We start from the raw sequence: 22,318 nt of genomic DNA on the forward strand, positions 1-22,318 counted from the left end.
TCTTTCAATGTTCCAACTTTGCAATCCCCGCTGGGGCTCTTGCACATTTCAAAGCGGAAGCACCGTCGCTGTGCCCCTGCCCTGTCCCACGGAGCTGGAGGGAACAGGCTTTTAAGCCGGCATCCCCTCCGCTTCCCCCCCTTGCTGCCTCTTTTTGATACAGGCAGCAAGGGGGGGAAGTGACTAGTCGGCTAACGTGATGGCTATCCAATAAGCTTTTGCTCATCGGATAGTCGATTAGTCACTTACATCCCTAGTCGCCAGGTGAAGTTAGTGCGCAGCAAGCTGGGGTAGGAACCGACAGCGTGCCCAATCAGGGCACAGTTAGGTTCCACGTGGAGGCTGCTCCACCGCAGCAAAGTCCCGGAGCACGGCCTGGCGTGCTAAGTCACGGGTGCTGCCGCAGCATGCGCACAGGATGTTGTTAGGCAGCAGGCTGATGCACTCGAGTCACACCTGAACCTACACCGAAGTAACCTGCTGTGCAGACAAGCAGCTACCTGCCCAAACGTGGGCGTTGGAAGGAAGTTCTAGGGGTCCATTCCCTTGGACCCTCTAGAACGCGCCTGCCCTGGTCAGGGAGAGGTGAGCACAGCACAGCTTTCCACACAGCACCCCTGTTACGGAGGGAAAACTCCTCGAGCGGCCGCCATCATCTTTAAGAGAATTATCCATCCGAGTCCCATTTCCCACGGCAAAGGAGAGTCCTGACAACACAAGGCAAGCACATGAGCATGGACCAATTCACCTTTCCGCCCAACATAAAAAGAAACATCCTCCCATTTGCCAGAGCAACACTGGACGAGAAGATGGCTGGTAGGCATCAATATTTACCAGGGCTGCATTTCCTGTCCCTGCTTGTCACAATCAAAACACTAAGCCATTACAGACAGACTCGAAACAGGCAGGAAGGGCCACATGTCTGCTGGAGCCCGGTCCTGCCCGGTCACGGACAACATGACTCAACAGATTTCCCACATCCCTAATTAGCTCACTTAGATCAGCGTTTGGTACTGGAGCGGAGACCGAAGCCAAAGATACCAGCTAGCAGGGAGGCAAAACAACTCATCGGCAGAAGTTAGGCATTTGAAAACAGACTTTTCAGCATATCCGCTTCCCCCCCTCCTCACTCGCCCCCGGCCAAAGCAAGAGGCCAAAGCCTCATTTGTAGATTTTCCCTGGTTTAAAACCTTTCGGACAATTTGCTAAGAGTACTTACGCATAAAGCCGCACGTGCCCCTACACAGAGCATCGCTCTGTCCATGGGCCCCCAGTGTGGCACTAAAGTGGTCACAGCGCTTGCGGGAGTGGGGGGGGGGGGGACAGTTTTCTCTGGGGTGCCCCAGCCTTCCACCGTGAGAACCGCTGGAGGCAGAACGGCTTTGCACAAAGGACAGGGATCGCGTGTTTACAGCGCTCTGCACGGCTGCACTCGAGGGCAGAAATTCAATAGTCACTCTTGGCCCTTCACAGCACCCTCCTCTCAGCACTGGAGAAATCAGAGCGGCAGCCTTCGAACAATGACCCGCAGTTTACCCCCTGCTCCCGAGCAGCCGCTGTGTGTTGCTCTAATTAGCCAGAACAGCCTCCTTACCCTCACTTGGATTTCTGCTTCTCCGCCGACACAGGAGTGCCTTCTGGAGCCCGTCTCATGGCTCCGGGAGACTGGCGAGGGGACTGCGGGGTAACTTCCTTTCCAGTGGCACTTGCTGCATTCCCCTCCCTTCCCAGCACGGCCCGGCTCTCCCTGCATGGAGCATGTCGTCACCAGCTGACAGTCACATGAGCGGACTCTTGGACCTCCTTTGAAAGAGGGAGGATTTGAGCTGCACAGAGGACGGTTAAAGATGCAGCGTCCCTGCCTTCACAACCGGCACACTGGGAACCTCACAAGGACGCTGGAGCCAGAGACTTTGGAAACCTCACAAGGATGCTGGAGCCAGAGACTTTAAATTCCTGGCAGAAGCAGCGACTGCAGCAACTGACATCACGCTTTGGGGAGAGGAACGGGGGTGCGAAGAGCTAGCGGATGGTTCAAGTCCTTCCCTACAGACATTAGATTCTCCGTTGCTCAGGACTGCCTACACATTTCACCATCGGCCCCAGCCCTAGACCGCTGCAGAGACTGTTCATTGCTTCGGAACGGAGAGCAAGCTACTCGCTTTCATAAGCACGAACAGTGACATCTAGGGTGTGAAATGGTGTTTAATCAGCTCACCGAATAGTCGATGGAATTTCCATTGTCTAGTCAATAAGGGGGAAACTGCAAAGCCACAGCAGGGTTAGCTTCCGGCCAGGAAGTTAACCCTGCTGCAGCTCTGCCTTTTAAATGTCTTAAGAGCCGCCAGGCTCTTAAGACATTTAAAAGGCTGAAGGACAGCGGGCAGGACCAGGCGCAAGCTGGGAATCAGCTGTTCCAGCTCGCACCTGGTCCCCCCCTCCACTGCACCTCTGCCTTCCCTGCCCCATAGCAGAGATGGTGCTGCAGGGCAGGAGAGGGGAATAGTTTTTAAGCCAGTTCCTCCCAGCACCAGCTCCTGCTCCCCCCCTCTGCTGCCGAAAGCCACTAATCGAGTCCGTAGTCAACTATCCAATAAGTATTTGCTTATCAGACTAGTCGCTTACATCCCCAGTGGCAACTAGCACCAAATACCTGCTGCTTGCTTGGGGCTGGCTTCCGACACGTCTCTGCCCCTGAATTCCAATCCCCAACATCCCTGCTAGGCCAGTCTTCGGAATCCACCCAGCTCCTTCAATGAATGCCACCATCCAGTGTCCTCCAGGTGAGAGATGGGCATTTATACTGCAGTACTGACCACTACGGAGGCAGTTATCTGATGCACAGGCGTTTCCACACATTGGACAGCGCAGGGCACTTGCATCTCCCTCCGGCTACGGTGGCTTACAACGTAGCTCTTTGTGACCAACACGCTGTGCGTTTGGCTCCCCGCCTCTCAGCACCTGGGATCTGTCTGGAGGGGTCCCACGGGTTACAGTCTCTTTCACAAGGGCACGTTTTGCAGGGCCGCGCTCGTTTCCCATTCGCCTGTTGATGTTTTGCCCGCTACAAGAGCCAAGGCGACACGCCTGGGGTGCCTGCCACGTTCCACACAGACGGTACCCCCAGGCCAGCCACGCTGTCCCATTATGGGCATGGCTTCGACCCTCCATCCCAACGCTTTGCAGAGTCTGCCGGGGATTGCACCTTAGCCTAGGACAGGCACAACACCCGATGACGGTTCCCTGGCTCCAAGAGGCGAGGGATAACCTGCTTCATTTCGGCCTCGCTCTATGGCTCTGGCATGTTACACCATGGTGAATATGGACTTTGGTCCTGCGTGACAAAGGACTCTGCGGGGACTGACCCCAAGCTAGAAACCATGTGCTGCACCCCCTGGTGTTGGAAAGACGCCAAGATCAGCAGCGGTTCATGGCCATAACCGTGACATCGCTGACCACCATGCCTGGCCCTACCTAGGCTTCTTCAAACACCTTGTTACCTCCAACTTCCAGTGTGCAGGAGACTTGTGTGTGCTTACCAAGTTGTCAGTTCTGTGACATCCCCGGCCTGCCAGTCTCCTTGGAGCCCTGCCACTTAGCAGTAGGCGAACCCGCCCCGGAAAGCAATCGGTTTTATCCACGGAAGGTTCCCAGACACATCAGGTCCGCTACCCCCCCAGGGAATAGTGCAAGATCAGCACCTTGCTTCAGAGCTCTGAGATATAGTCACAGTGAAAAACAATACATCTATCATCCAAGTGTCAAGATTTAAGTGATAACAAGGAATGCACTGGAACCAAAAGATTCCTGATAAACCCATCACAGCACACTGTCTACAGACTCTGTTTAACAAACAAGTTACTCTTATCTGAACAAGCTTCACATCCAAACCCTTTTCTGCAGCATCTTCAGCCAAGGACGGCTTGGATCCTGTTCTCGTGAATGTAAATCCGCTGCCTGCTTATTTCTTAAGTGCAGGAATAGAGGGGTGTCTTCCCAAAGTTACTTATGCATCATCTACATTCAGACACAGTACAACTGCCATGCCTTCTCCTGTGAGCTACTCCCTGTTGACTTCATATCCCCATTAATTTAATATGTAATCGGGAATCCATTGCATTAGCTTACAATGCTTAATTAACACTTCAACAGAAGCTTCAGAGGGGTAGACACATTAGTCTGTAACTGGAAAAACTTAAGAAACAACAAATAGTCTCGCAGCACCTTAAAGACTAACAAAACATGCACAAAAGCTCATGATACCATCTACATGTTGTGCTAGTCTTTAAGTGCTGAAAGACTATTTGTTGTTGTTTAAGTTTTTCCACTTCAACAGACAGAGGTGTGTAAATATCTTGCCTTGCAGGAAACCTGGTTCTCTGCCTCAATTCGGATACAAAACTTAAGAACATTTTCAGTATACATAACTCCTGGCATGCCATTTCTACACTGTAACCTGGACTTTTAAATGTTGCCGATCAATAGTTTTAACGACTTACTAAGGTTGCAATAAACCAAACTTAGTTCTCAGGGCCAAGCCTCTAGGTAGGTTACATACAAATTAGTTTAGCAGATGACCCTTTGAATGGTAGAACCAAACTTTATTTAAAAGAAGGATGATTAGTTAAGCAAACATGCATGCAATTAGCATCTATGCAGGTACCGTGAGTATACTCACATTCGGAGATGTAAGGGTGTACTAACAGGAGGATCAGTCTGTTGAAGCTGAGTGGTAGTACAGCCATGTGATCCTGTAAACTAAGCATACCCCTTTTGATGCTAAATGGAATGCTCCTGCAATTTAGTAAGGTTACTCCTTTTATTAACCATTATCAAATTAACATTAAATCTACGTATTATCGTATTCACACTTCTGCCACCTCTCTATTGGCGCTTTAAGTCACATATCAAACATCTACATCAAGGTCTTCCCATATGATCAACACGGGTAGCATTTTAAGAAAACATTCAAACTTCTCAAAAGCCCTGCCAAAACCCAACACAAATTCACCACATGACTTTAGAGTAGATCCTTGTTAACTTCCATTTTCCCATCGCACCATCTCCAACTTTACTCCCATGAGCTCACTCAATTTCCTGTATTCCCCCTAGACTTACGCTAGCATAAGCAACAGCCCGATTTCTGTTTACACTTTAACATTGCTACTTAGCATAACCGAGAAACCCAGAAACCCTTCTATAGGCTAAAGCATTCATTTCACAAGGATATCAACGGCTGGCGTGTCATCCTGGCTCACATTTAAGACCTCACGTGTCATCCTTTGGAGAACTCCCTTGCCAGCTGCCCTTAAAGGGTTTTCGGATCATACAGCCCATTAGAACATGCGCACCCTAAGTACAGTCCTCTGCATAAACACACCCAGCCTCTTCAGTGAGGTCTCCAGAGGCTCTTTGTTCAAGAACTTTGCCACTTGTTCAAAAACAGAATATTCCTAGTTTTACACCTTCCGTGGTAATCAAGGCAAACCAAAACCAAAAAAAGACACTGAACAACTCACAGATCCTTGTTTGACTCACACACATGTATGATCAGAACGTGCAAACTCTGCCTAAGATATTTGCCGGACAGTCACTGGGAAAGTGCTCCATAGACTAGCTTTACATCTGGCCCAAGAGAAACCTCAGTCAGATGCCTTCAGTTTCCAACAGATACTGTACGTATGCGTCCCAGCCCCCTAAAGAAACTCAGGGGGCATCCTGGCCCTACGGTAGTGAATAGGAGTTTCACCATTGATGTCAAAGTGGTCAAGATGTCGCCCTTAGATCAGAGGTCCAGCCAGCCAGTAACCTGTTATAACCAGCAACAATTGGCACCAAGTGCTTCAGAGGCAAGTGCGAGAAGTCTTGCAGAAAGCCATTAATGAAATAATCTGCTTGCAGGCAAAATTTCTTCCTACCTCCTCCCCCCCACATTCAAATTTGGGACTTATTTCCCTGCAGCAGGAAGATTTATAGCCCTTCCAGAACTCTCGTATTCCTTGCTACTATAGCTCTGGATATTATCGTCTATATAAGGCCTCCAAAACGGTTAGGGAGCTCCACATTTCACAGGTCACCATAAAGAATTTTCTTCCATTCCACACCAAACGCGAGCCACCCCCCAAAACAAGGGAAAACAGCCCATCTTTCCTCCTCTGCACCCTAATACAGACCACCACAACACAAAGGCTTGGTCAGTTGCACATTTCACACCATCCTCCTCCTTGCTACTCAAAACCCAGCATGCTTGCATCACTAGCCCAGCCGCAAGCTAATAGTAGAACCACCCACAGAGCAGAGGACAGGTGTGGAAGGGGGCTGGTGTTTCACATGCAAACTAATGAACCAACGCAAAGCTACTAGGTCCAGTTTCACAGCGAGTACAGGCAAAGCCAGGCTGTTGTGTGTAGCTGTTAAACAGGGCAGAACTCAGCCAGTACATCCCCTCTGAAGCAATGTTCTACTGCTCTGTCCCATGAGACCACAGCAACCACTACTAGCTAAAGAATGGGGTTAAAATCCACTTTGCTCCCTGCTACATTCATCCAGCACTTAGGCAGACAAGATTAATGGAATATTCAAGGAGAACAGAAATACAAAGCATTCCAGAGCTAGCCCTCTCCTTGCCAAGTTAGCACAGCTGTTAGGGTGTGAACAACAGCTTAGGCTAATTAGCGCTGAAGGATCATTAGCCACATGGTGTGAGAAATGCTGTTAGAATTTGGAACTACTGGATGAATGCATTGGTGTATTCTCCCGCAGAACAAGCATAAAAGTTACCGGCCATGGGCGTCGCTTCGCTGTCAGAGCAGTAAATCAAGAAAAATGCGGCTCATCTCTCTCTCTAATCCTGAGGTGCAAGAGTCCAAATTGGAAATTCCAGGACGCACAGTCCGAGTAAATATATAATCACACATCACTTCTTGGCGAAACGGCAAGCACCGCACGAGAGTCCTTAAGATTGGCAAACTAACAGATTTTCTGCCCCGTTGTTACCGGAGGGATAAGCCAAAGGTTGGGGGCGATCCAGCTGGGAGAGGACATTGCGATTGTCAGGCGTTTCACTAAGGCAGTTTTGCTTGTTACTGCCGAACACGGAAAGCCCTGCCTCTCCAAACAGAGGGCTGCCCCCACCCCCACATCCCACCAGGACCGAAGAACACTGCCCCAGGGCATCCAACAATAGCCCAACATCCCGTTCCCCAACAATAGCCAGGAAAAGCCACCAGGAGTTTCCACAGGGAGCAGCGCAGCCATGTCAATTTCATGGCCCCAGAGAGTCCAGCCACCCAGGGCAGCTGGGCTCTGGCTGCCTGGCTTTGTCGTCAGTTTCACAGCTGCCACCCACAGCGCACCCTGCGAGGCTGGAGCAGGCCCTGGCCTGCAGCGGGTGAGGAGCTGCTCCAGCCCCCACCGGTCAACCAGAATCAGTAAGCCTCACCCATTAAGGATCCTTTGTAGTGTCGTCACAGCCACATTGGTCCTAGGCTAGTAGAGAGACAAGGCGGGTGATGTAACATCTCTTTATTGGACCAACTTTGATGAGAGAAACTTCTGAGCTCAGAGAGACCTTGCCTTGTTTATCAAGAGAAATTGGTTCAATGAAAGCTCTTGCCTCACCTACCTTGTCTTTCTAACATCCTGGTTACAACGCTGCAAACATATATTACACCAAAGACAACAGAATCACTACATTTACAGAGAGTTCTGCATCATCTCTGGCCTTTGCCAAAGGTGCGGGCACCATCAGTGCTGTAAGTTTCTGTACTGTCAGCCCTAATGGATCTAAAATTGTGAATCAGGTCCCTGAAAATAAAGAGAGAAGATTGGCTTTAAAATTAGAAAGCCAATAAATAGAACTCAGTTTGTAAATCAGAGCCTTTAGACTCCACTCGGTTAATGTAATAAACATTCCCATGCTACCAGGAAGGTGCTTTTTAAGAATTCTCCTGTGACATTTGATTGTCACCAGGAGATGAAACTTTTGAAGTACCTGAGAAGTAGGAACCCTGAAAAACAGGCAGTAGGGCCGCTAACAGACAAGGGTGCTACAGGAGCACTCAGAAAAGCAAACTGAGTTCTTCACAATCGTCACTGCCAAGAATATGGGGGAGAGTCCCACATCAGAGCGACTCTTGTGGGGTGACCAATCCAAAGGACTGTGCCAAAGACGTGTCAGCAGGAAGAGGGTTTTAGAACTAACTGATCCACTCCACAGCAACAGGTCACCAGGACCAGATGCTGTGCACCCCAAAGTTCTGAAGACATTCAAATTTGAAACCGCGTAACTACCAACTGTGGGACGTGAGCACCCGCTGACCTCTCACGCTGTGCTGGCTGCCTGGAAGGGAGTTCATGTCACACCAAGTTTTTAAAACAGGGTGCCAGAGGCAATTCTAGCATTAGGAGTGTTAAAAAATGGGAAGTTGGGTAAACGTGCAACTGCTGAAAAAGCTCAGTGATTACACGGTTCCCTACACCCGCAGGGCGGGGCGGTAGCTGGCTCCCCTGGAGCGGGGCGGGAGCCTGCAAGTCACCATGAACATTAATCGATAAGCTTGGCCTTGTCTATTAACATTTGCACGATTAAACTTTCACATCCCTACTGGCAATTACAGGCCGATACGCCTAACTTCAATACTAATGCTCTACTCTGCACTGGTTAGGCCTCAGTTGGAGTATTGTGGCCAGTTCTGGGCACCACATTTCAAGAAGGATGTGGAGAAATTGGAGAGGGTCCAGAAAAGAGCAACAATAATGATTAAAGGTCTAGAGAACATGACCTATGAAGGAAAGCTGAAAGAATTGGGTTTGTTTAGTTTAGAAAAGAGAAGACTGAGGGGGACATGAGAGCAGTTTTCAGGTATCTAAAAGGGTGTCATCAGGAGGAGGGAGAAAACTTGTTCATCTTGGCCTCTGAAGATAGGACAAGAAGCAAGGGGCTTAAACTGCAGCAAGGGAGGTTTAGGTTGGACATTAGGAATAAATTCTTAACTATCAGGGTGATCAAACACTGGAATAAATTGCCCAAGGAGGTTGTGGAATCTCCATCTCTGGAGATATTTAAGAGTAGGTTAGATAACTGTCTATCAGGGATGGTCTAGACAGTATTTGGTCCTGCCGTGAGGGCAGGGGACTGGACTTGATGACCTCTCAAGGTCCCTTCCAGTCCTAGTATTCTATGAATGCCAAGAAAACTGGTAAGAATTACGAAAAAAAACCCACAGTATTATCAGACATATCAGAACACAGGATGTGCAGGAAGAGTCAACATTTTTGTAAAGGGAAGTCATGCCCGAGACTATTACAACTCTGAGGGAATCAACAAGTATGTGGATGAGGGTGGCCCAGTTTGTATAGCGCACCTGGATTTTCAGAAAGCCTTTGACAAGTTCCCTCATGAAAAGTGCTGAAGAAAATTACGTAGTCCTGGGATTAGAGGGAAGGCCCTCGCCCGGATCTGTAACTGATCCGTAAAGCTACCTCTCATTAGCCTGCCCTATGGACCCTCCTTCCTTGCACTGAAAGTTCCACAGTGCATGTTAATATGGTTTCAATTCCCGCTCTGGAAGGGACAGCCAACCAGGAAAGCCCCCAAGAAGTTTGGCCATGCTGCTGGTTGTGTAGCCAGACAGCTGCTCTGTGAACTGGCTTTTTTTAAATTTAGAGATGCAAAACTAAAACAAAATGTATCCACTTCTCCATGTCCTCACACAGTGGTGCACGGGGGGTGTCCAATGGGCAAAATGAGCCGTGGAAAGTCCCAGCACACAGAAAACACACCAGATATTGCTCCATCTGCGACATTGGAAGGAGTAGAAAAGGCTCCCTGAAAGAAATATTTAAGGGCATTTTAAACATGGGTTTTCACATTTTTATTAAATGGTTAAGCCCAAGCTCCGAGCAAATACACATCTCAGAGACAGCCTCTTTAAAGTGGTTCCATTAACCATCTATGGATTTCATGTGTATCTTTCCACCCAGTTGTGGTTTGTGTACATGCCAGCTCCTTTAAGTGGAAAAAACAACAGTAGCTACAGTTGACCATCTTCGTCAGTACGCAGACAAACAAAGAGGGGGGGAAGCTGCTTAGAATATTAATGCATCTCATGCATGACAATATTTTTATTCTCTCTACCTTCTTCATTCTAAATTTGACCTAGCTGACAGAATATAACTAAATGAGTGTCACTAAATTAGCTCAGCAAGAGGTCAAAAGTTACTTATTTTTTAAATTTGCTGAAATCCAAGAATGGCTGTGGATGGATATAGAATATCCACCCAGATATAGGAAAGAGGCATGATTACCCGTCCGTTGGCAAATCATGCTGGTTTGCAAGTGTTAGCAAGCAATGAAAAGTTCTTATAAACTCACCAGCCTTGATAGGACTATTTTATCTTTCAAAATTCTGTACATGTTATCAAAAATGCACCTAGTACAGTCCTTAAAGCAAATCGGACAAATCTGAGATTTTATTCCATCATTTTTGATGCCTTTGACAACTGACTTCTGACAACCTGACTCTCCAGACTGAAAGACAAAATTATGACAGTGAGATATTCTAGTTCTCAAACAGTGGGCGAGATGCAGTCTATGCTGAGGGATAGGTGTGCGTACCTGCCTGGAAAGCAAGCAACACACAGGAGGTTCTGAACTGCAAGTTGGAGCTGGTCTACATACATACTTATGTCAATATAAGTTTTCTGAGTAAAGAGTGTGAAAAAACCCACCCCGGACCCACATAGCTATGTGAACAAAACCCGCTGTCTGGAAAGTTACGTTCACAGAAGGAGGTTTCTGTCCACATAGCTAACTTCTTTTGGGGAGGGGTGCTCCCACACCAACAGAAAAAACCTCTCAGCTGATTGGCTGTTGGGCTATGCCAGCCTAAGTATGCTGTTCCAGTTCTCCTAATACAGGTGCATATTCATGGCTTCACGAACAGCACTAACCATACGAGACTGAGTTCGTTTGAGAGATTCCGAGACCAGCAGGGCTGGCTGTGATCTCCTAGTCTGCTCTCCTGCAGAACACGCCATAAAATCTCCCCAAAATTATCCTAGAGCAGATCTTTTAGAAAAACCTCATCTCAATGTAAAAGAACACCCAAGAGATGCTGTTTGGTTTCACCCATGCAACAGGCTGTTTCAGGCCACTGACTGGTTGACTGATTGCTCCCAGGGATAAGTGAAGAGTCTAGAAGGGCTCTGAGGAGACAAGTCCTTGAAGTCCTCACTTCCCTTTTTAAAGGAACACTCCGCTACTTGCACTCTGTGCAACACTCAAATCCTTACTCAATCTCGGTTTACTTTTGGTGACAGGCCAATGGAAGCAAATCAGTGCATTCTTGGCTGCTCTCCATTACTACAGCAGCCTGTGCAGCCAGCCAGCCGGGTGAAAATACTGCCGGGTGTCACAATAGGAGGGTGCCAGCAAAGCACATGGCCCTTACAGCACAACCGGGCCCCTCCACCAAGGAGCCAGCTCTTGCTACAGTTACACAAAATAGCACACATTAGCCTGAAATCGACATCCAGACGTTAGGGATACGGAACTAAATTTACCTCCCAACATCTCTCTATCCAGTGGGGGATCGTCATCTGTCAGGGAGAAGTCCAGAGCTCCTCCGGCTATCTCCACCAGGTCTTCATCACTAGTGCTGCTCTGGAAACTCTCTCGCCGATAGCCTTTACTACTCATCGCTACAGCCTCTGCACCTAGGAGGAAAGGGAAAACAAAGGTAGTTTCCATAGCATAAGGTCGAAGACACCAGTGCACACCCCCCGGCATCCCAGGAGAACTGAAGCCTGACTACTCATCAATCCGGTCTGACTAGTTGAGCAGAATACAACGGGAGACCCGGTATCGCGCACACAGAACGAGAGGTACCAGATTCGGTATTTCAACATGGCAAGCCGGTGTGAGGTTTGACAGCTGCCTGTTCTAGCCAAGGGATCTGACTGGATTTTCCACACTTACAAGCTGTGTTCCTGTGATATATTTCACACTATCATATGGGCCAGAAACAGTAATTTAGTTACATGAAATAAGAGGGCAGCATTTCAGAAGCGTTACCTGCAGGGCACATACAAATCAGTGATTAAAAAAAAAACACACACACCTGGATTTCTCTCTTCAAACTTGAATGTATTTAATATTCAATTTAAAATTATAACAACCTATGAAAGCCTGAACTTATTATCTATTAAATTAAAAACCACATGTAAGCACCACCAGTCTGCTGCTGAAGTTCAAAAGACAGTCAAACCACTGAAATGGTGGAAGTCACTGGTTAAATGCCTAGAACCAGAGGGTGTGTGTTTAAGTGCTAACCCATTTTTGACAGCAGTCACTCTTTGTGCTGACGCAGAGAGAACATTTTATTCATTTCAGTTTGACTAGTTCAAGTCCAGTGACGGGGTCCCAAAGTTGAGAAACAGATTGGGAGATGAAAAATCAGAAACGCTTCTTTCCCTTTTCTACTCTACAAATAAAATCCAGACGCGAGCAGACCAGACCTATTAGTTCTAAAATCTTAAAGGACATTGGGGCTGTAACCCATCAGTTCAATTTACTAACAGTTAATACATACTTCTTTTTCATACGCCCGTTTTAAAACACACGGATAGAAAGTAGTTTATGAGCCCCTGTACAGGAGGTAGTTTTATTTAACCAATACCAACATGTTGAAAATGCTGTTGTATATTTCCAACGGAATTTCAGTTAGCATACAAATTGCAGCATGGCGACTTACAAGTAGGGCTGTGAAATTTTGATTAATTGGCTGTTGATAGGGCTGTTACACTTCAAAAGGCAAAAGCACTGTGGGGGGAACGCGGCCAGCAGGGGACTCAAACAGTGCCCCACTGGAACAGGGTTTCAAAGCAGCAGCGCCTCTCCCCCCCACCCCCGCCCCATATCCCCCTTTGTTGCCTCTTTTTGATAGAGGCAGCGGGGGGGAGGGGAGGGAATATCGACTAGTCGATTAGCTTGTCGACTAAGCATTTGCTTATTGGATAGTCAACTAGTCGTTCACGTCCCTACTTCCAAGTTAAAAAAAGCATTAGGTAATGTTGTGGTGTGTCCTTTTTCATTTTCTAAGCAAAAAAACCAGAAAAATTAAGAATCTGAATAAATGTCTGTGACGCTATTATCTTGCTCATAAAAATGGTTTTCCTGCCGGACAACAGAATGACATCAGTGCCAAGAGGCTCTTTCAGCGAAGCAAAAGCGTCCACAGAGAGGAGGGTAGGCAAGCGTAGTGAGCAGAGCGCGCAGCCCCCTAATACAGCTTTAAATTAATGTGCATAGATAGAACGTACTCCTAGTTAGCAAAAATAACCAAGGGCTTTATTTGCTTACAAGTCAACATGTTGTAACAGTCACAAAACAAAGAGACTTTACCTCCTGAAGAAACCAAGAAGAGAGCACAAATGCAAACGAAGATTAAAATCAATTGCTGATTTTAAGCAGTCCGCTGTGGTTACTTAGAGATGCCACGAAGGCGCATCATGTTTTCCAAATGGATTCCGAAAACTTCATTAACATGCACTCCAAACTCAGCGAGAAACAGCTTCAGGGACGAAGAACGGTATTATGCACATACTCAAGAAACTGCACCCGCATGGTGCTCTATATCACATCAAAATCCAACATCACATTTCCCTCAAGTCATGAGTGCAAAGCCTGAAGTAGGTGGATTAAAACTCACAATCAGACAGGAGGATTTAAAAGGTAAGGAATGAAGTACACAACAGATGAGAGGATTCGGAAAAGCCTGACAAGTGGCCAATGCTAAAGGTTGTAATCCGGGCGACAGAGCTGGTACACCATCGCAACGTCTTTCAACTAGTTCTAGAACCGTTTCTCAACCAGTGCCGGCCCGAGCCATTCGTGTGCCCTGGGCGCCCGGCACATGCGCGGCCCCACCCCCAGGGCACCGGCACATGCGCAGGCCCCCCGCCCAGTCCGGCAGGCCCGCGCGGCGCCCCCTACAATGGGTAGCCCGGTCAGCCCGTAGCTTGGGCCAGCTCTGGGTACGAGTACCCTTGGAGTACTCGAGAGAAGTCCGCAGGGTACAGCAACACAGCTGAAAGGTGGAGAAAACTGAATTTTTGTTTTAAGTTTTACAGCGCTTTATTATTTTTGTACTTTTTACACCCAAACATTTCATCACCCGCCCGGCTACAATTAAGTTGTTTAAACAAATGTGTTGCAATGGCAGAAAAAAAAATGTGTGTGTGTCTGAAAACTGTAGGTAGTGGGAGTACTTCTATGTTTTTTTAAAAAAGGGGATACTTTATTTAAAAAGGTTGAGAAACACTGCTCTAGAATTTCTGTTTTGCCCATGATCATTAACAGAACCCTAAGCCCTTCACTCCCCCTGAAGCAGAAAGCTCAGCAGCAGACGTTACTACTCGATGTGTATCTCCAAAATTCTGGCGAGGATAAGGAACATTTGCACTGTAGCTCAGAAACTGCACGTGGCTCAACATTTCCAAGAAGAGAGGAGTTAAACCACAAAACTTATCTGTAGGTGAAAACAGCAATTCATAAGCCTGGCGTTTCCAGACACAAAGACAGCAAAAGAACGCCGTTATCGGGCATTTTCCCCAACTACACTCTGCTTTCCCCTACCCAGAGAGTAAAAGCAGAATATTGCAACATGTTGCTCATTAATTGCTTTAACAGGAAGAATTGACATGGGGCATTCTTCTTTAAGTATTTGCATTTCCAACACCGGATTCTTTCTTCCGGTGTGAACCTTTCCTGCTGCTCCAACTGCAGACAGGTGCTATGAGCCCCACAGAAACCTCTCCCAAGCGAGTACCTGCTAGACAGAGATTGCTGGAAGAATGGGAAGCGCTAGGCTCCCCTGCCGCCTCACCCCAGCGATGCACCTCAGAGCGGTTTTAGAAAGATCAGCACTTCCAAACAGCATGAATTATGCGCTGCAAAATCATTTCCTACTGCTCAGGAAAACAGCAGCGGCATTGCACAATAGGAGGACAAAACTACTCACGGAAAAATACAGGCAGTCCCCGGGTTACGTACAAGATAGGGACTGTAGGTTTGTTCTTAAGTTGAATCTGTATGTAAGTCGGAACTGGCATCCAGATTCAGCCGCTGCTGAAACTGATCAGTTTCAACAGCGGCTGAATCTGGACGCCAGTTCTGACTTACATACAGATTCAACTTAAGAACCCCAGGCATCCCCAAGTCAGCTGCTGCTGAAACTGATCAGCGGCTGATTCCAGGAAGCCCGGGGCAGGGGCTTCCTGTAGTCAGCCACTGGTCAGTTTCAGCAGCGGCTGACTTGGGGATGCCTGGGGCAGAGCAGCTGGGTTGGTCCAGTAGCGCCGCCACTCCTCGGCGCTACTGGACCAACCCAGCAGCACCCAAGCTGCTCTGCCCCAGGCGTCCTGATTCAGCCGCTGCTGAAACTGACCAGCAGTGGCTGAATCAGGACGCCTGGGGCAGAGAAGCTGGGGTGCTGCCGGGTTGGTCCAGTAGCGCCCAGAGCGGTGCTACGGGACCAACCGGCAGCGCCCCAGCTGCTGTACCACAGGTGTCCGGAGCAAAGCCATGGAGCACGGGGGCAGCGGGACAGCCCAGACGCGCCGTGGCTGTCCTGCTGCCCTCGGGCTCCGCGGCTTTGCTCTGCTTTGCTCCCCGTCCCCCGGTCTGCAGACCAAGGGGACGGGGAGCAAAGCGGCGGAACACACAGGCAGCAGACAGCCCAGACACGCGTCTGGGCTGTCCGCTGCCCGCGTGCTCCGCCGCTTTGCTTCCTCTCCCTGGTCTGCTGGAGACCAGGGAGAGGGCCCCGTTCGTAACTGTGGATCCGGCATAAGTCGGATCCGCGTAACTCGGGGACTGCCTGTACCCCGAAACACAATATTGGTTGGCCTATCAATTGTGTTTGAACTTTAAACTGATGCTGCGTGCAAGAGAAAAAAAATGCTAAGTGTACATTCACCCTGACTGAACCCAATGTCCAGTACAGGAAGCAAAGCCGCTGTCCTCTGACCATAAGCTGACAGCGTGCCTTCACTGTCACAGCCCTCAGCTGGGACGGCTTCCAGTACTTCATACAACGTGCAGAGGAGATGCCTTAAGTCTTATCTTCTCCACATCTCTGAAAGTGACTTGTTGCGGATCTGTGGCCTGTTGGGTCTCCTCTCTGGCCAGACTATTTACAACACAGTCAAATAAAGTCTAACATTAATCAGTTGGAAGCCTCCTGGCTTTACATTTTGGAGATGCCATTTCCACCAGATACGGAACTAACGCCACATGCTGACCAAAGCTAAGCTGCACCATTGTGCTCCAAAAATGGCCATGTTTCACCCCGGGAGAGGCAGCCTACAAGAGATAAAGTGGGTCCCTCAGTGTATGTCCCTTAGCTATTTCAGAGGGCATCTATGTGACTTAGACACAAGACATCCAGATGATACAAACGTGAACAATTTCATGGTGCAAAGGCGCTGGGCTAACAGCCCTCTGAAAGCTGAAATGCTCTGCATTCAACGCAAAGGTCCAACACGGACCAGAGGGAAGGCAGATCTCTGATCTCCGCCAGCGAGGTTCATCTCTGATCTGTAGGAAACCCTTCTGTGGGGAGAGCAGTGCAGTCTGCATAAGTCTCCAATAAACCTGCTGGCAAAGGGGCAACTCCAGGGGAGGGTGTATTGTGTGGTTAGCTAGTGGCACAAAATAGCAACTTGCTTCAAAACTGACCGTTGAAAAGACGTGGTGGACATCTCTCCATCGCAACAAAATTGGGAGGCAGACCAATAACCTTGAGGTCCAAGATTTATTTGGACTAGCTACCCAGGTCTACATGTAATGCAACTTTGCATTACTTGTATGCATGTTTTTCGAGAAGTATTTTTAACTGTTGCTATTAAGTGTCTTAGAAGAATGGGAAACAAGTATCCCAAATGGCTGGAAAACTGTTCCGAGAATACAAGTAGCAGGGGTTCACAGTCAGGCTGGAAGGGCAAAACGAGAGCAGACCGGCACAGATCAGTCCTGGGTCTAGTTCTTCTGTTCAGTGTCTTCATCAGTAGTGATTCAGACAATGCCATGCACTTAAGTTGGCAGATGATACCAAGCTGGGAGGAGTTGCGAGAGCTTTGGAGGAATTAAAATTCAAAATGATCTGGAAAAACTGGAAAAAAAGGCCCCACTTAGGGAGGAACAGTCAGATGCATGCATACAAAATGGGAAGTGAGTGCATAGGAAGGAGTACTGCAGAGATGGAGCTGGGCGATTATAGCAGAGCAGAAGCTCAATGAGTCAACCATGTCACACTGTTGCAAAAAAAAAAAAAAAAAAAAAAAAAAAAAGAGAGCAGACACCATTCTGGGACGTATCAGCAGGAGGGCTGGAAGCAAAACGAGAAGTCATTCTTCCACTTTACTCCATACTGATTAGGCCTCAACCAGAGTATTGTGTCCAGTTTTGAATGCCACGTTTCAGGAAAGACCTGGACCAAGTGGAGAAAGTCCAGAGGAAGCAACAGAAATGTTTAATGCTCTAGAAAACATGACCGATGCAGAAAGACTGAAAAAACTGGGTCTAGTATGGGGAAGAGAAGACGGGACATAACCGTTTTCAAAAACATAAATAAATTGTTACAAGGAGAAGGGGGAAGATTTGTTCTCCTTATCCTCCGGAGGATAGGACAAGAAGCAATGGGCTTAAATTGAAGGAAGGAAGGTTTAGGTTGGACAGTAGGAAAAGCTCTCTGTCAGGGTGATTAAGCACTCAAACTGCCTATGGAAGTTGTAGAATCTGTTGGAGAGTTTTAAGAATCGTTTAGACAAACACCTGTTAGGAACGGCCTCGTTATTACAGTCTCACCATGAGTGCAGGAGACTGGACAAAATGACCTAGTGAGGTCCCTTCCAGTCCAACACTCCTATGGTGAACTCTAGCCCAAGCTGTTAGCTATCCGATGTCATCTGAGTGTTCACAAAGTCTCGTGCTTCCCACAAAGCGACCGCCTGCGTCTCAGGATGAAATCCAAAGGCCACGTGCCTCCAAGAGCCGAACTGCGTGTTTCTCTGTCCCACCACATAACACAGCAACATCCCTGTCGTTCCCGGGTTTTGCCTGATGTTCCTAACAGGCCATTTACGCTAATCAAATCTACACACACTCAGACTATAGAATGGAAAACATCCTCTCCTCCTTCTGATATCTCAGAACAAGCTTTAGAGTGGATCGGTATCGACCTTTCCACGAGGGATGTGAAGAGGTGATGCTTACCGGGGAATGGTTAACCGGTGCCCGGAAGCAGCCTCTGTATCAAAGGCAGCAAGGGGGAGGAGGTAATGCCGGCTCCCCATGAGCGCCAGTTCTCACCTGCCCCCAGTGTGTAAACGTGTAGCCGCTAAAATTCAGCAGTTACATGTTTATAAAAATTAACGCTTTTTAACATCCCTACAGTGCGCACAGCAATCCGGTATGGAAGCAAGCGGTTGAATTAATGAGTATTCTAAAATGCAACTGACCCCTTCTTTCAGTGCTGAATTCTGGAGTCCCCAGTTACAGAAAACACAGTGGAAATTTGCTGAAAGTATGTCTACACTGCAACACACACCCAGAGAATTATGATGAAGATGTTCGGGATGTAAAATTCCATTCAACTGGTTAAACATGATGTTTACCTGGTTAATTGATTAAGGGGGGGGGAGACCTGGAGTGGTCGGGCTACAGCCTGACCCTGCCCATCTACACCTTAATTCAACAATCAGCTGGCGCGGGCCAGCTGTAGACAAACCCTAAGTTTCCAAACAAGGAGAGCAGTTCCACCCCCCACCCCCAATAAATCAATAAACCCCAAATACAAAAATCACAGCTCCCTTGAAGCATAAGGCAGAAAGTCACTGGGAGAGAGAACCTGGCTTCCCCTCCCGCCCCACAGTGGGCACACATACCGGAAGGCTGCTGGCCTCGCCAGGGGGAAGTCATCGTCCAAATACTCTTCAATCAGCCTCTTCTACAAGATGCCATTTTCTCCGTCTCAGTCCACCACAGTGCTGAAACACTGGATTCAAATCCCAAATAGATCCACCCTTCTGGTGGCTGGAAATGACTCAGAAGACAGGAACCATAACAACAAAGCTGCCCAATAGGAGTTTGCACTTGCAGAAAGACGTTCTACATTTCTGTCTCCATGATGGTAACTGAGTACTTTTCAGTCACTACAACTCCCGGTCTCTTCCCCCTTCCCATTTCATCCTTTGTCCGGTGCCAAGCCCTGGAATAAACTTGTTTCTCATCCCTACTCGCCTGTTTTACTCCAGCTGACACACCTCAGTCTGAAGTCTGCCTACCATACTTCCAACAGAGCTGTCGGTAGGGCTGTGTGAAGTAGCTGCCAATTCAAACTCACACCAGTCCACCCACTGCCAGAAAGGCAACCTTAAAAGGGCCAGCGCTCTACATGAAGGAGTATGTTGAATTAGCTCTGCTGAATATGAATATTTCAAATGCAGCTCCCAAGACGTATTTCCTCCGTCGGATAAAAGATTTGGCTTTGGCTCCAGAGCTCGAACGCAGAAGTTATACCAAAAGAGAGAAGTGTCTTTCAAGAGAACTGAACACTTCTAATCCCGATCAGCTGCTTTCCCAAGACACTCTGGGGAAAGGAATAACAGTTCCCCCTGCTGTGGATTTTCAAGTGAGACGCACCAGTGTCCAGATCATTAGAGACACGGCGCTTTTCTTATAGGCCAAGCCAATTCCAACGCAAGTTCTGAAACCAGCCAGCCATCAAAGCACCCGACAACCACATCTTGCTTCCTGTTCGGCTCATTTCTGTGTTCTCTTGCTTCCTGATCTCAAAGCTCACATCGCCTCTTGAACTGGATGTTCATCTATCGTACCGCAAATATTTAGAAGAATCCCTTTAAATCCTATGCAAACTGTAAGGAGGAAAGTATCAACAGCACAGAAATCTGTTCTAACTGCAAGTAGTTATAAAGAAAGTATAATCCAGTCACCAGATTGTTGTGCCAATACTTACAACACCTGGCCTGAAGCCAGCAGAGCAAAGATTTATAGAAACACATTCATGCTGCTACTCTTACACGTGTGCTGTGGTTTCAAACATAAAATGGTCATGTTCAGAGCTGAACACTTGCTTGTTACAAAAAGGGGTAGTTCTCTAAAGTAAGTTGGTTTTAACTCTCTCATATGAGGGCGGGAAACCCACATTAAAGAGCTTCGGATCCTTGTATACTCCCTTAGTTTAGAGATTGGTTAGGATTTAAAAAGCGAAATCTGACAAAAGTAAGGATCCCCATCAAAAGTAAAGGAACAGAAACAATTTAAAATAAATTAGCCATTCCTGTGATCATAGCAGCCTGGTAGGTCTACATATTTGTCACTATGATACATTCTGCTCTTGGCTCAGTTTAAGCATTGAAATTAGACTAGCCATTCATATTGGGGCCAAGCCAAAGCCTGCAAAACTTGCTGACATACGTGGGTGCAGTTAAAGAGCCCAAAATGTTACAAGTAAACCTCATAATACATTTACTTCATCAATAGCTAACTCGTCCCAAAGCACTGATCAATGAAATCTTATCTATATGTAAATCTAAAACAGATCTATGCACAGAGGTTGCAACAAGCAATAACCATGGATTAGTGCCTCACTGTAACGTACTTCATATTACTAAAGTATCGAGTTAAAAAAAAATAGAATTCCACCAGATAGTGATCTGAGTGTGTTAAAATAATGCAGGTTACACCCTGCAGCCTACAGTCACTGCCAGACGAGTTTTATAACAAGATTCGGACTAAAGGGCTTTCTGTACTGTATCCCTGCCAAGCCAAATAAAAGGCTCTTAGCCTCAGGACTGGAACAAGTGCTCTCTTTTGCTACTACTCTGATCATTAGAAAAGTAGAATAGAGTGCAACACCAAATACCTCCGAGTTTCCCAAAATAAGACAAGCTTCACAAAAAAATAATCTGCCACCCTCCGTACACACTCTTTAGCCAATCGGCACTGTAGTGCAAATATCTTCCGAGAAGCAAAAACTTGAAGATACCACATAGTAGAGGAAGCAGTCCTGTGGTACCTTAGAGACTAACAAAAGGACACGTATTCGTGGGCAAAACCCACTTCTTCAGATGAGATCATCTCGAGCCTCAAGATCTTCTCATCTGAGGAAGTGGGTTTTGTCCACCAAAGCTCATGATACGACACGTATATTTGTGTTAATCTCTGAAGTGCCATTGGACTATTTACTTGTTGGGGTTTTTTAAAGTTTTTTTAAAAATTTTACAGACTAACACGGCTACCCCTCAGACCGTATAACAGAGGGAGAGTGTATCATGAAAACATTCTTACAGGGACCCTGTCAACTTGAAATCCAGCCTCTTTTTAAATACAACGTAAAGGCATTTCAAATACTAGACCTTTGTGGATTTATCATCACATTATCCCACGCTGGTTAGTGATTTCTTCCCCCTCTGCACCACTGCCTTGCACACAGAGGACAGGAAAGTGACTATACAGAGGGAACAGGCAAGTCTGCTGGGCAGAAAAACTGAAAAGAGAAATGTTACATCTAATTATAGCCTAAGAAAAAAAAAAAAAAGAGAAGTGATTTTTAAAACCAAAACTGTGCCTTTAATACACAAAACGTTCTGTTGGAGAAATAAACCAGTTTACCAGGGAGGTTTAGTGGTTTGTTCAATGCTGGCCCCATACACTTTCCTCTTCTATTGTCTTTTAAGTGAGTTAAAAAAGGCATTTACGCTTCCCTCCATCGGTCACCAAGCTTTTCCTGTCCTGGCAAACAGAACCATCCCTTCCTCTACTAGCGTAACAAGCCTGTCCATCTTAGCCCTCCCTTCTTCCCCATGGGAAATTCGGATTCAGAGCAGCGAAACAGAGCTGCATGGCTGCACGTGATCCAGCTGCATCAGTGGGGAAGGAGGAAGCTCCCAGCATTGGCTCAGATACTGTGAAGTCTTGTGTGCTCCAAATGGTGATGGTAAGGCTGAAATGTGAAGCCATCAATCTACATCGCCAAGTGGTTCCAAGCGTTCTCCTGCGCTTTCCACGACACAACTGGTTTAGCAACCCAGAATACACAGTAAGGCAGGGAAGAAGTTGTCACAAAAGGCAAACATGGGCTGAGTAACCACAAGGAGGTAAAAAATGCAAGTGATTGTGTTTTGCACTAGTGTTTTGCACTTTCAAACACTTAAGAACATAAGAACATACTGGATCAGACCAAAGGTCCATCTAGCCCAGTATTCTGTCTGCCGGCAGTGGCTTATACCAGAT

General features: G+C 47.3%; 1 protein-coding gene across 6 annotated transcripts in view; it reads right to left on the reverse strand.

Moving 5' to 3' along the window:
* The window catches only part of LOC102449669 (H(+)/Cl(-) exchange transporter 5), an 82,788-nt gene that overhangs the window by 36,299 nt on the left and 24,171 nt on the right, over positions 1–22,318 (reverse strand). For 3 of the 6 annotated variants that reach the window (XR_003088347.3, XR_012895629.2, XM_075896673.2), the window contains exons 1-2: positions 18,949–19,767; positions 11,566–11,718 (exon numbers count right to left, since the gene is read on the reverse strand). Coding sequence is in view for 2 of the 6 variants with exons in the window: in XM_075896673.2 (XP_075752788.1) it covers positions 11,566–11,718; positions 18,949–18,982 (187 nt within the window). In the remaining 4 variants the exon portion in view is untranslated. Of the gene's footprint in view, positions 1–1,594; positions 1,751–7,993; positions 8,155–11,565; positions 11,719–18,948; positions 19,768–22,318 lie in introns of those variants that run through there. The other 3 variants (XM_075896674.2, XM_025182136.3, XM_006118107.4) reach the window with 3 other exon arrangements.

This window comes from Pelodiscus sinensis, chromosome 13 (assembly GCF_052426305.1).
Source record: "Pelodiscus sinensis isolate ZL-2025 chromosome 13, ASM5242630v1, whole genome shotgun sequence".
Classification (NCBI taxonomy): Eukaryota; Metazoa; Chordata; order Testudines; family Trionychidae; genus Pelodiscus; species Pelodiscus sinensis.